Here is a 12000-nt window from a genome sequence, read left to right as displayed (position 1 = left end):
GAAAGCCACCTCTCCTGGGCTCAGGACTCACAAAGGGAGGGACGAGCAGTATTGAAATACCAGCATCCTTGTCAGGTGCAGTCATTTTGCTGTGAACCCCCACAATCAACAATCACTATCATTACTACCTTGGAGCCTTAATAAAATGATTTCTGCTGCCTCATGGCGTTCGGCATACCTCAGGTAGGCAGGGGCCATAACCAAGAGGGTCTGGAGACCACTGCAATGGGGACTCCACTATTTGGTTATCCTCCGGCATTGGCTTCCATCAGCAAAAAGAGACAAACCAGAGTCCTGAGCAGAGCTATTTAGGGGATTTGAATAAGTAAAATAGATCAGTTTTCGCCACCAGGATTGGTGTGGATGGCAGGGATTCAGAGAGATTTGTCCAACAGAAAAATGCCCAAGCACATGCGGATCTATATGCACACACAGTCATAATCGCACTTCCATTATAAAGGCTGATGTGATGGGGATGTTTCCAGTTAAGTCAAACAAAGTATCCAAAATCCCATGATACATAGATTTACTTCTCCTGGCAAAACAGCCAACCAACTAACCAAACCAAACCGAACCAAATCAAAATACTGGAATCCTTTCTAACGCAAAACCATTATTTCTTCTTTCCATCACACTTTTCATTCTTTAAAACAAAGTACCTTCACTAGGAATCTTAAACACCGAGGAAATGAAAAAACGAAGGACATAAAATCCCTAAGGGTTGGACTCAGTTTAAAAACTACACTCACACATTTCTAAGTGATGTTCCAATTTCAATCTGAAAGATAAACTGAGCAGGAGCAGTTTCATATTCATTATAAGAGTTTGGTATTTTATCTTCAAAAATACATCGTCACTAAGAGAAACCAGAAGACGACACGATATTGACACATGCTTTGAAGTCAAAACAGCTGGCTAGTGTTCCAGTGGTTCTGTATATCAGCAACCAACAATTTAATAAATTGGGCTTCTGTCACCTCTGTTTGGAACCCAATCCTTTATTCAATTAACCTGAATTAAGAGTATATCAGAACACCAAACTACAGACTATTTTTAACTTTGCCTTGGAAACAAAAGGAAAATTTTAGAATCATCTGACGAATTGCCAGCCAGACTCTACAAAAAGTCCCTTATAGAAGGCACCGATCATCAACAAAATGAACACGCCATTTGACTGAGCACAAAAACCTCCATCACACCCTGAAAAATAACAGAGCCCCTGTCAGAGGTCCTCTGTTTAGGGGTCCCAGGTACCTAGATACATGTTCAATTTTAAAGCTGGACTTTTGTTTTTACTTCTGACTGTTTTCCCCCCATGCCTCCTCATCAGCCCGACGGTAATTACCCCAGGTCAGAGGTGCATAACTCTGACGGGGAAGAAAGGCTGGGGCGAAGGGTAGGAGGTGTGTGCGAAGCTGGGAGGGAGCTCTGCCAGGTCACTAATGGCCTCTGGGGCAACAACTTGGAGAACAGGCTGATGCTTCGCCTTTGATCTTCTAATTCACAATGATCATTAGTATTAACTCCGATTCTTCTGGGTGAAGAATTCCAGCTGTAGCCTTTTCAGTTTACCTGACCTAAGAAAATTCATCACCCATCCCATTAGGATTTCAATAACCAGCTAAGAAAAAGAAAAAGGCAGTTGCCCCAGAATCTAGAAACCACTCGCTTCATTTATTATAACAGAGTTTATTTGTTGGATACTACAGAAGAATTAGGGCATTCCAATATTACCTCCAAGTAATTAAATTCATCTATTTCATTTTTCTCCTGAGACAGAGGATTTCCAACTGGGTAAATTAAAAAAAAAAAAATTCAGGGTCCTAGCCAATCAAAGTTGAAATAATCTGTCTTAGAAGTAGCAGAGATCTTTTAAAATTAAGATGTAGAGATTTGTCCTCCAAGCCTGTGTTAGTTTTGGCAAAGCTGAGCTCTGACCATCATCCTTACTAAAGCCTTTGAAGTTGAATGGTAACCACATGAAAGAAAAAGGTAATAACTATGAAGATATTCTTATGGATACAAGAGCGCTCATTTGTGATACGGCACATAGGCATCTGAAAGGAAAAAGAATATCTCACTTCTTCACGCTCGGTTGTCACGTATCTTAATTTAATAACATATCTGTAGATACCATGTAATGAAGAAGGTATCAAAGTTAGCTGCCATCTCCACAACCACACTTCCTGGTTCAGGCATATTGACATGGAGGACTAGTCAGGACCAGGGTGAAGGAGGGACTGTCTTTCTCAAACATTTTTTCCTACTCTGACGGACATTTCAGGCAAGCGTTTGAGAATATTGTCTTCCTGCCTCACTACCTTCTTAGGACTGATGGCAGCTGAAGGATGCTGACTGGGAAGGCACAATAAAGAATATTCACTGTTAAAACTGGCAAAGAATAGAGGTGAGGGATAGAACGAGAAATAAAAATGGGAGAAGAGGAGCAAATTCCACCTGCTACCTGACTACGTGCCTCCGGGTAGGTCCTTCCAGCTGCCTTTTGACCTTCCACTCACCTAGATCAACAAAGTGGGTTATCTGGATACCAATCAGAAGTACTTTTTCATTGCAACAATAATTCATAATGTTGAGAGAGCAATTCTTCCAGAGTTGCAAGCAGAGATATGACACTAAGATGTCTCCACCAGATCTTGTTACCAAAAGCAAAACCAATGAAACAACATCTGTCTCTTCCAGAGCATTCAATTCCCAATTCAATTCCATTTACTCCCTCCTTAGAGTGGCGGACCCGCAGGGCACTTTTCATCTAATAGTGTTTCTATGGAAACGCCATTCTCAACCTGGAAGATGCTTCAACCCCTCGTTTTGGCTTTATCCACATTTGAGAGGGAAGTGTTATAAATCAGAAATTGAGACATAAATTTGGCCACAGCAAAAAAAAAAAAAAATATATATATATATAATATATATATTTTTCAGGCTGGAAGTTGAAAGAAGGAAAGAAAGAAAACAAAATCAAATAGCAAAGTGTGTCTGTCTAACTCAGAAACAAAAGCTGTCTGTCTGGTACCCAATGGGATCCTCAAGATCAGTGAAAGGATGGGGAATCCAAGAGAATGTGAATGAAAATCAATTCACCTTCAGGATCACCTCCGGCACCGGTCAATGTCAAGTACCTCACCCTCTTAAATGGTCTCTACACCTGAATCTGCAGGTATGCATTTTAACAACCTCTACTCTCCCTAACTTTTCAGGATTCTTGGGGCACACAGTAGCTCCATGCAGGAAAATAGTCACTGCATATTTTAAATAAGAACCATATTAACTGCTTTTCTATTTAGATTATATTTAAAACTGCAGTATACTAGGGTAGGAAAACAAAAAGGACAGAGACCCTTGATTTTTTACCTTAGACACTGTATTTATTCCTTGTCCTCATTTTTACTAGCCCTTAGGCACATATCTTTGTAACGCTCTGTAGCAAAATAACCAGTAATAATACAAACCACATCTAGCTTAAACATATGACACAGTAGGTTATATTTACAGTTGGAGTAATACCCTTAGGAAGGGGAAAAAAAAACTAAACCTTGATGTTGTATATGCCCCTGAACTGACTGTGACTATATAGTGACTCATACTCAAATATTAAGTACTTTCTAATTGTTCGCAATAATTTGTCTTCAGGCAAATGCAAGCATTTCTATTCACAAATGCTTTTATTTTCTTTCTAATTTTCTCTCATTATCTAAATAACGTCACTCACTCTTTTCAGTTCCAGGGAAATCATTTCTTTTAGGAGATCTTCTCTAGTTATCAAAACTGGCAAAGGTTCCACTAAGTCTAAGCTGGAAATTCACATCCCTGAAATTTCCTTTTACCCTAGAATCACCAGCGTTTAAAGCCCGTTTCCTTTTTCTTTTATTGTTTTCATTATACACAAGTATGTCCAGTTTAGCTTGCTAGAGACCATGAGTCCAAGAATGAAGCTTTAGTTCTCTCGTTGGAGTAGTAAAATGTGTTACTGATTAAATCTACCTGTGGCCAACTACGAAAGGCACATTTTTCTTCTACAGCTGGGGTGCAAATCCAGAAAGGTTTTTGTTTTTTTGTTTTTTTGTTTTTTTTTTAATTCAGGGCCTATTCTACTCCACCAGCAAACAAATGCTGAAAGCCCTTTCAAAGGCAGATTTTTTTAAACTGCATAAACCCAATGAAAAGATTGACCCATTTATTTGAAAAAGAAAAAAAAAATTGCAATTCGCTTTCCAAAAGGTGTGTGAGGTTTTAGAACATGCCTTTTGGCATCTAAAAGATTCGTTTGTACCATTTGCTAATAAATTGTTACTGCTATTGTTTTAATTAGCCTGAGCTTCATTTGTTCTTTTGTATCTAGCAAGGTTTCAGGAAGGATTTCCTGGATAAGTTGCATTAATCATAAAGCGAGAATATGATAGTCGAAAATTTGTACACAGTGTTCCAAATGAATTGTGCATCCCCAAAGACCTCTCAGCTTGTGAAATAAATCTGCTAAAGAATTAATAGTGAGATACCAGGAGATACTTACATTTGGACAAACAATAATAAAAACTCTTGTTAATAGGTTCTAGGGAAGCTTTCTCACTGGGGGAAGGAAAGAGGGAGAAAAGCTAAAGCTTTCTACTGTAATTGCCCCGATAATAGATAGATTACAAAATACAATGCAAATCTTACTGGTATTTTTAGTTTCTTGTTGTTCTTGTTGTTGTTTTTAAAAAATAATATAGTTCTTGGCAAGGTTCTTCACAAGGTTATGACCTAGAAAACCAGGAAATCTGGTGGATGAATAAAAGAACCTGCTTCTCCCTCCTGATTCTGTCTGAACCAATATTTGATTATATTTTATTCAGGGGTACCTCAGCTTCAAGTGAAGCCAAAACTCCTTTGCAGATGGAGATGGAGGCTAACGAAGTCTATGATTTTTTGTTTTCTGTTAGTATGGAAATAGAAGTAGTTTGGTTGTGACTTCAGGGTCAACCTGATTTTGTCTCCTCCTTCCACTCATCCTTCTGATCAGGTTAGCTGGTCAGCTCTGGTGCTGAAGCATCAGCATGGCTACATCAGCACTTTGGCCCAACTGTCACTTCTTCTCTCCTGCTCACTTTAAATGCTATTTATTTATTTTTCATGCTACGCCCTCTAGACCCTAGTCCTCCCCACCCCAGTTCAGCAGTAATCGATAATCTTCAGCAGCAAACTTGCACAGGGCAGAGCTCAACCTAGTCACATAAAATGCAACAAGTGTCGGGCAAGTAACCGCGCCCTAATCAGATTTTAGGTTAACCAAATAGGATGTCAAAATCAGCCAAACCATCTAAGGCTTCAGCTAACTACCAGCATGAACCAGCCCCTAAAGCTGATTCCTAAACTGTCAGCATCATCGAGGTACGGTTTGGAATCGTGGTGGGAAGAAGGAAAGAGAGAAAACTCTTTTTCTGAGTTACTCCTGCTGCTCTCAGTTTTTCTTTGATTCACAGATCCTGGAAAATCAGCATTAATTTATACCCTTGAGTGTTACTGGAGGCACAGCCTCTGCCGAGAGGAGTAGGACCAGTGGCCTTCAGTGTCACATCAGTGACAATGCAGAAATAACTCTGATACTGAAGAAAAACAAATGACTTGAAGAAAAGCAAACTATGCTAAAAAGAGTAACATGAAAGGTTTGTTCCTGACATTTTTTTTTTTTAAAAACCCAGATTCTTAACATTCATTCATCTTGAGCTAATCTATGCTATGACCTGTCTGAATTCATCCTCAGTCCCTAACATTGAAAGTCTCCCTGGTGCACAATTTGGCTGATTTTCTTAAAAATGTTATTTGACCCAGAAAATTTCATGTTTGTCTTCTGCCTTAGATGTCATTACACCAGTATGCATTTACAAAAATACCCACCAAAATATTATGATTATAAATATTTTGAACATGAATTCCATTCAGAACAATAACCAAACCAAACAAATCCCTCGGTGGCATAAAGCCCCCAGTCTCCAGTTTCTCGCATTGCCCGGAGAGTCCCTGCAGTGAGAACAGCAATACTCACACAGACAATATAAACTGTTACTCGGCTTGAGAAGTCACCAGGGACTACACAGGAAGAGCGGACTCTATATTGCTGTTTTCCTTTATGGTTCTCAATACAGGGACAGCTTTCACTGAGCAGCTCTGCCTCGGATGTACCTGTTATAATGGCAGCCAGGACCTTCAAACCACTGAAAAGCAAGTTAGGTGAGCACCCTGCCCTTGCGACAAGATTTACATTTTTTTGGCAGACCATTCGCCATAAAGGTCCACCATAAAGCCTTCGAAGAAATGAAGTCCCTGTCTCTGGGCTTTGTCTGGCTCTGTTCTTCGTGGGACCTGGTTCTAGGTACTTAAGAGTCACACTGAGAAAAGCAACAGCATTAACATACATCCTTAAAATCACAAGGGCAAGGGAAGTTCTAACCCTCGGAACGTACCAAAGTGAACAAAATCGCAATAGCAAACTGCAAATAAAACTCCTTGTTGGGGGTACGGATCTAGGAAACAAGCGCTAACACTTTGGTAAAAACGGTGGGGAACACAGTGATTTAAGAAATACTCCAAATCCAGGGGGACTGGGTTCCCCCTGTTTCGTTTCACTATCAAAACTGGTTCATCGCCCATATTTCGTTTACATAGGTCATTTAGAATCCACTTACTGTTAGATGCTGGAACAGCCACGCCCTCATGATATTTGTGGCTACTTTGGGAAAGATGCCACGCTTTTTGTGACGCTTTTTGTCCTTATCTGGATCATCATCGTCACCTGTGCTGGGGGAAGCTACACTGTTGTCCAAGCCATCACCTGCAAACATAGTGAATCAAATTTTGACTGATGCTACCTTGACATGCTTTATTCAAATAGAATGCCTTTGGATATAAACAAAACCAAAAGAGCAATATAAATGATTCATTGTTTATTGGGTACTCTTTTTTTTTTTTTTTCTTTTTCAAGACAAAGAGAAAGAACAAGGTCCTAGGCTCAAAAGTAGTCAGGTCTGAGGAGCTTCTGCCAAAGGACAGTGGGAAAGGGCAAAGGGAATGGAGAGGGATGTCTGACTTCTTTAGTGGCTTTGTTGCCGTGGTAATTACTCAGATGTGAATAGTTGAGACATGGGAAGTGTAACTCCTACTGGGTAGTTAAATATGGTGGAAGCCAGGCGCAGAGGTCCTGTTCCTGCCTGGGCATTCAGATCCCCCAGAGGGTCACTGATGTCAACTTGGGAGAAGAGGCATTTATTTAAGGTAGCAACTCTTTCCACAAGTGATCTATCTTAAGACTAAAGTAGGCCAGGAACATGTAGTTAATCCATCATATAAGCAATCTGACACAGGAATGCTTCAGATAGAATATAATTTTTCTTGCCATAGAAAGAGAACATCAAGCTTAGTAAGGGAAAACCTCTTGAAATCATTTTTTTTTTTAATTAGAAAACAGTGACTATTTAAATCCAAGAAAGTGACGGTAAATGAACAGTCCGTTGGGATTGTATTCCTTATTCATCCAGACAGGTTCTAAAATTTCTTCTAGATTTAAATTTTTCTCACCGAAAAGTCACCTGCTTACACATTCCTGTACACTGAACCCTACTTTTCCATGGATTTTTGTTAGAACACTGAAGTTGCTTCTTCTAGATAAGGTTTGGGATCTGCGACACAATAAAATAAAAAGCGTAGTATTCCTTTCATAATGGCATATTGAACAAGACCAAAAATGAAATTTCTGCCCCTATAATCACACTGTCCAAAACGAGTCATGAGGTGAAAAAATGGAAAGTAAACACCTGGTGTTTGGGCACAAAAGTTAAAAGGGGAAACAACAGTGGACTGAACCTACCACCCGAAAAAGTAGTTTAGCTCCTGTTATACGCTCTGCTCCCCCTGGTACCCCAGCTGTTGGGGGAAGCTCCTGGCTTTTTGAAGAGGACAGGTTGATCCAGGCGCAGGAAGAAAAGGTCAGAGGCAAGGCTGAGCGATGAGCTAGGCTAGCACACCCACTGGGTTTTGTGAGCCCTGGAGAGCCGTCCACGTGGCCCAAAGAACTTTGCTAAGACCGTACACGGGAACTAGCGTCAGATGCCTTCAGATCACTTCACGAATTTCTGTATTCCTTATTTCTGTCCCCTAAATATCCTCTACACGAGAATTCTCTATGTTGACTTCAGTTACTGCAGTCTAATCTAAAGTAGCTATGTCACCATTTATCAATGGTTCGTAACAGAGCTCCCTTGGGAAATCCCCCCCATCCCCCCAAAGAGAAAACTGCCCCTCAAATGACCTTGACTTGTACTGAGTTAAAGCTTAAAATTTTTGCTGGGTGAGGAAGAGGCTAATTTCAACATTTCTGCTTTGATTACAGCATATCCACAAAACAAAAAACAAAAAACAAAACTTCTGCAGAACTTTTCTGTTTAATTTTTATCGATTTAAAATCTGTAATTTTATTGCACTCAGTGTTTTGCTGACAAAATTTATATATTCTGTTTACGTACCACGGAATCATAGCTGTGTTCTCAGTGGAAAAGGTTGTAAAGATCCATAGTTCCCAAGCCCTCATTGCATCAGTGAAGAAAGTCCTTGTGATCTCCTTGGGTGACTGGCCCAAGGGGGATGGGATTTGGGGGGGGGGGTCCGTCCCAGGAGGAACAGACACCCACAGCCCTAAATCAGTGCTCCTCCCACCCCACCAAACCCTTTATTTGCATAACCAAGTGTTTCATAAGGAGTCCCCTTGGATTTGCCTAATAAATTCTTTGAAATTCCAATATTTAAAGAGGCTTTTTATTCAGAGAAGCAATTCACCCTCTAAAATAACAATTCATTAAAAAAACATGAGAAAAGAAAACAACTCAACAGCATTTAAAATTTCAATGGGCTAATCCACTTTCCATATGCGGAAGGTACCGGAGGAAAAGAAACACACGACTCCATCATTGATTAAAAACGAAAAGCTTCTAACCTAACTAACGACACAGTTTTCCACCACCTCTCCATGACTGTTTTCCACCTTTTAAAAAAAAAAAAAAAAAGAGCCTTTCTCTCCATCTCAAAACCCCTTCAGATTAATTTAGCAGGCAATGCCTAGTGCCTGCCTGGAAGAGAATTCATTGATAATTTATGGAAATATCTACTATAATCCAGCGGAGATGACTTTTTTTTTTCCAGCTTTGTGCATCAATAGATAATCAAGGCCTTAAAGCAGCCTTAGCTTCCCATTACCTCAGGCAAAAGAATTCCTGAAAGCGTGCCTTGAGGGCACCTGAATTATATACTCCATTAGGAGAGGAGAGCTTTCTGCATTCCATGTGTAACACTCACCAGAACCTTTCCTGTTTATTTCTGCTGTATGAAAGCAGAAGCATTAGGAACAGAATTTTTTAAGTGAAGACTTATGTAGATACAATGGAGAAACCTTTCAAGCCAGAGCCAGATCACCCCCTTCAGTCCCTGGCAGTGACCTCTCGCGAATAAAAGGTTTCTATTACATCATTAGCTCAAGCCAAAAACAGCCTTGGCTTAATGCACAGTTTGTTCTTCCTACTGTTTTTAGGCAAATATAGCTACTTTACTCCCATCTGGGAGGGAAATTACACTGCTGGGTTGTAATCTAAGACAAGATTTTCATTGGAAGCAAATGCTTTCAATCCAGTGTAAATACTGGGGCATGTTCAGAAAAGCTTAAAACAATAAACCCTGCTCCTTCCCGACACAAGTTAGGGAAACGGAGAGGACGAGGAAGGAGGGGGCGTAATAAAACAGACTATTCTGAAAGCAAACACTTCCATCGATTTTAATAAATTGTTTAACCTCTTCCACTTTCAAAAACTGAAAATGGATCTTGAAAGAGTCTCCACCTCAGAGGAAAGTCTCAATGGTCAATTGTCCCTTTCACGTTCCCATCCACACTGCAATTTGATACAGTCACCTCTCTGTGGTCTCTGGAGGATTTATTTCCTTGCCTTTTTTTTTCTTTTTTTTTTTTTTTTTTATTTTTAAGATCACTAAACAAACTTGGAGGACCGCCGGCCGACCACACGGCAGCGGGCAGCAGCTCCGAACCGCATTTGTAAAATGTCAGCAGTGACTTCATTCCCAGAGCTGACTTCTCCCGCCGCCAAATGAAGGCAAACTGAAAAGGTGGAAATAATCATAAAAATGATGCTAGTCCATAAACAAGCTTACAGCCTCATTAGGATAGCAGTAGGCTCCAGTGGGTGATTTATGCTCGGTTTGCTGATGCTATGAGGAAATGCCATAGGGCGACTTAAGCCAATTGCTAATGGTTTCTGACAGCTTCTTAGCAACTAGTGCAAGTAACGTTGTGGCGTTTGCTAGTGACAGAAACCGAAAATGTCATATTATCTGCCCATGTGTCATGAAGTCCGTGTGGCAATTAACTAGCAGGCCAGTGACTGAGGGGCCAGAGGCTCCTGAAAATGGCCTTTGGCTATGCAGAGGCAGCCAATTCTAATGCAGAAAGCCACCTCCCTGCGACTTGCCTGCCTCTGATGAAACCGGGCCACTCAAATCCCCCCTCAGCCCCTCACTGAAGTGCAACTCCAGGCCCCCCTCTCTCTGGGCCCGGGCTCTGGTGCCATCAGAAGACGCTAAAGTGATCTACTTTGATATGATCATCCGATTGGCTCCTTAATTGGCCATACCTGGCCCTGTGCTTCCCGGATGCTGGATGCTGGATTCCAAGGTGCCAGCTCTTCTGCTGCACTCTCCCAAATTAGTCTAAAAGGATTTGAGATCACTGAAGCCGACTCCTGGCCTGGGAGGCCAGACGGCTGGGAGGAGAGGCGCTCTGGGCGGCCCCCCAAACCCTGGTGAAAAAACACCAGGCTTCTAACAAGCAGGGGGAGAATCCTGGCCACACTTTGCAGGTTTCGAGCTCTCAAAACCATGCACTATATGTCAAACTGTCAAACCTTTCAGCGTGGGCCATTGGCCCTTTCAAATAATATTTAAGAATTGTTTTTACAAAATTTTATAGGCCATGGTCGAGTGAAAGAGGCCGACCGACAAAGAAAGGAATTTGTACTACAATTCGTCTACGGACAATTTCTTGTGAGACCTGGGCCCGTCCCAGCGGAGCAAGGCAGGTGACCTGTGACAGCTCCCAGGCTGTCAGAGAGCTCAGATTTCAAACACGCTCAACTCAAACATCCCTGGTCGCCTATTTAAGCATGCCCAGGCATTTAGACGGCGCTATCTCGTGCCTTTCAAGGCAGGATAAAGCCGCATTTATCGTATTCAGGCCATTCAACGGGTCAGACTGACCGTGTCAGCAAGGGCTCCTTCCCGGCAGGTCAAAGCCCTTCTCCCATTTTTTTCTCCCTCCTAACTCCCTCTTTCCCCCCACCCCAGGACTGCCAGCCCCCAAAACCTATGCAGAGGGAGGCAAACACAAAACCCCCCAAAGTGCCTAAGATTTACATCTCAAGGGATGGGCACTTCACGTGTTAGTGTCAGGGGGCCAGCAGGTAGAAAGAGAACAGGGTGTCTTCCAGAGAGTTCTTTATGTCATAGAGGCAAAACTCCTAATTAGGGAGATGAACTTTCAACTACCAGGGCAAATGAATGTGTAAGCGGTCCCTCGACCCCTCAACCACTCCCCACCATCCTCCATTCCCCTCCACCAACCCCCCCATCCCCCACCCCTCCCTCCGCTTCAGGACCATTTCGTTGACAGTTTTGTAGGGAGACTCCATGGTTTCGGGCCATGGTCTTTTCTTAACCTTTACTTTTCTTCCTCTTTGAGTGTTTAGAAATAGAGCCTTTGTCCCCAGGAGGTACCTGGACTCAAAAATCCAGGCCAGTTATCACTGTATCTTTCGATCCTGAGTAAATTCTTTTGTGCCTTGAAAGTTGTCTAAATGGTCAGCTCAAAGCCCTCTTAGGCTTGTAGAGGTCAGGTTGGGAGGCGGCTAACTTTGCATCCATCCTTAAGGGATCTCTGCTTTTCTCTTGTCT

The 12000-nt window shown here is 41.7% G+C and overlaps 1 protein-coding gene across 4 annotated transcripts in view; it reads right to left on the bottom strand.

The window, feature by feature from the left end:
• The window catches only part of MEIS1 (Meis homeobox 1), a 131564-nt gene that overhangs the window by 51526 nt on the left and 68038 nt on the right, over window positions 1-12000 (bottom strand). For all 4 annotated transcript variants that reach the window (XM_032497699.1, XM_032497698.1, XM_006195027.3 and 1 more), the window contains exon 8: window positions 6684-6829. In XM_032497699.1, the coding sequence (XP_032353590.1) occupies window positions 6684-6829 (146 nt within the window). The remainder of the gene's footprint in view (window positions 1-6683; window positions 6830-12000) is intronic.

This window comes from Camelus ferus, chromosome 15 (genome assembly GCF_009834535.1).
Source record: "Camelus ferus isolate YT-003-E chromosome 15, BCGSAC_Cfer_1.0, whole genome shotgun sequence".
NCBI lineage: Eukaryota > Metazoa > Chordata > Mammalia > Artiodactyla > Camelidae > Camelus > Camelus ferus.
The sequence above is the reverse complement of the archived record's forward strand: the minus strand, read 5'-3'. Positions and strand labels throughout refer to the sequence as shown.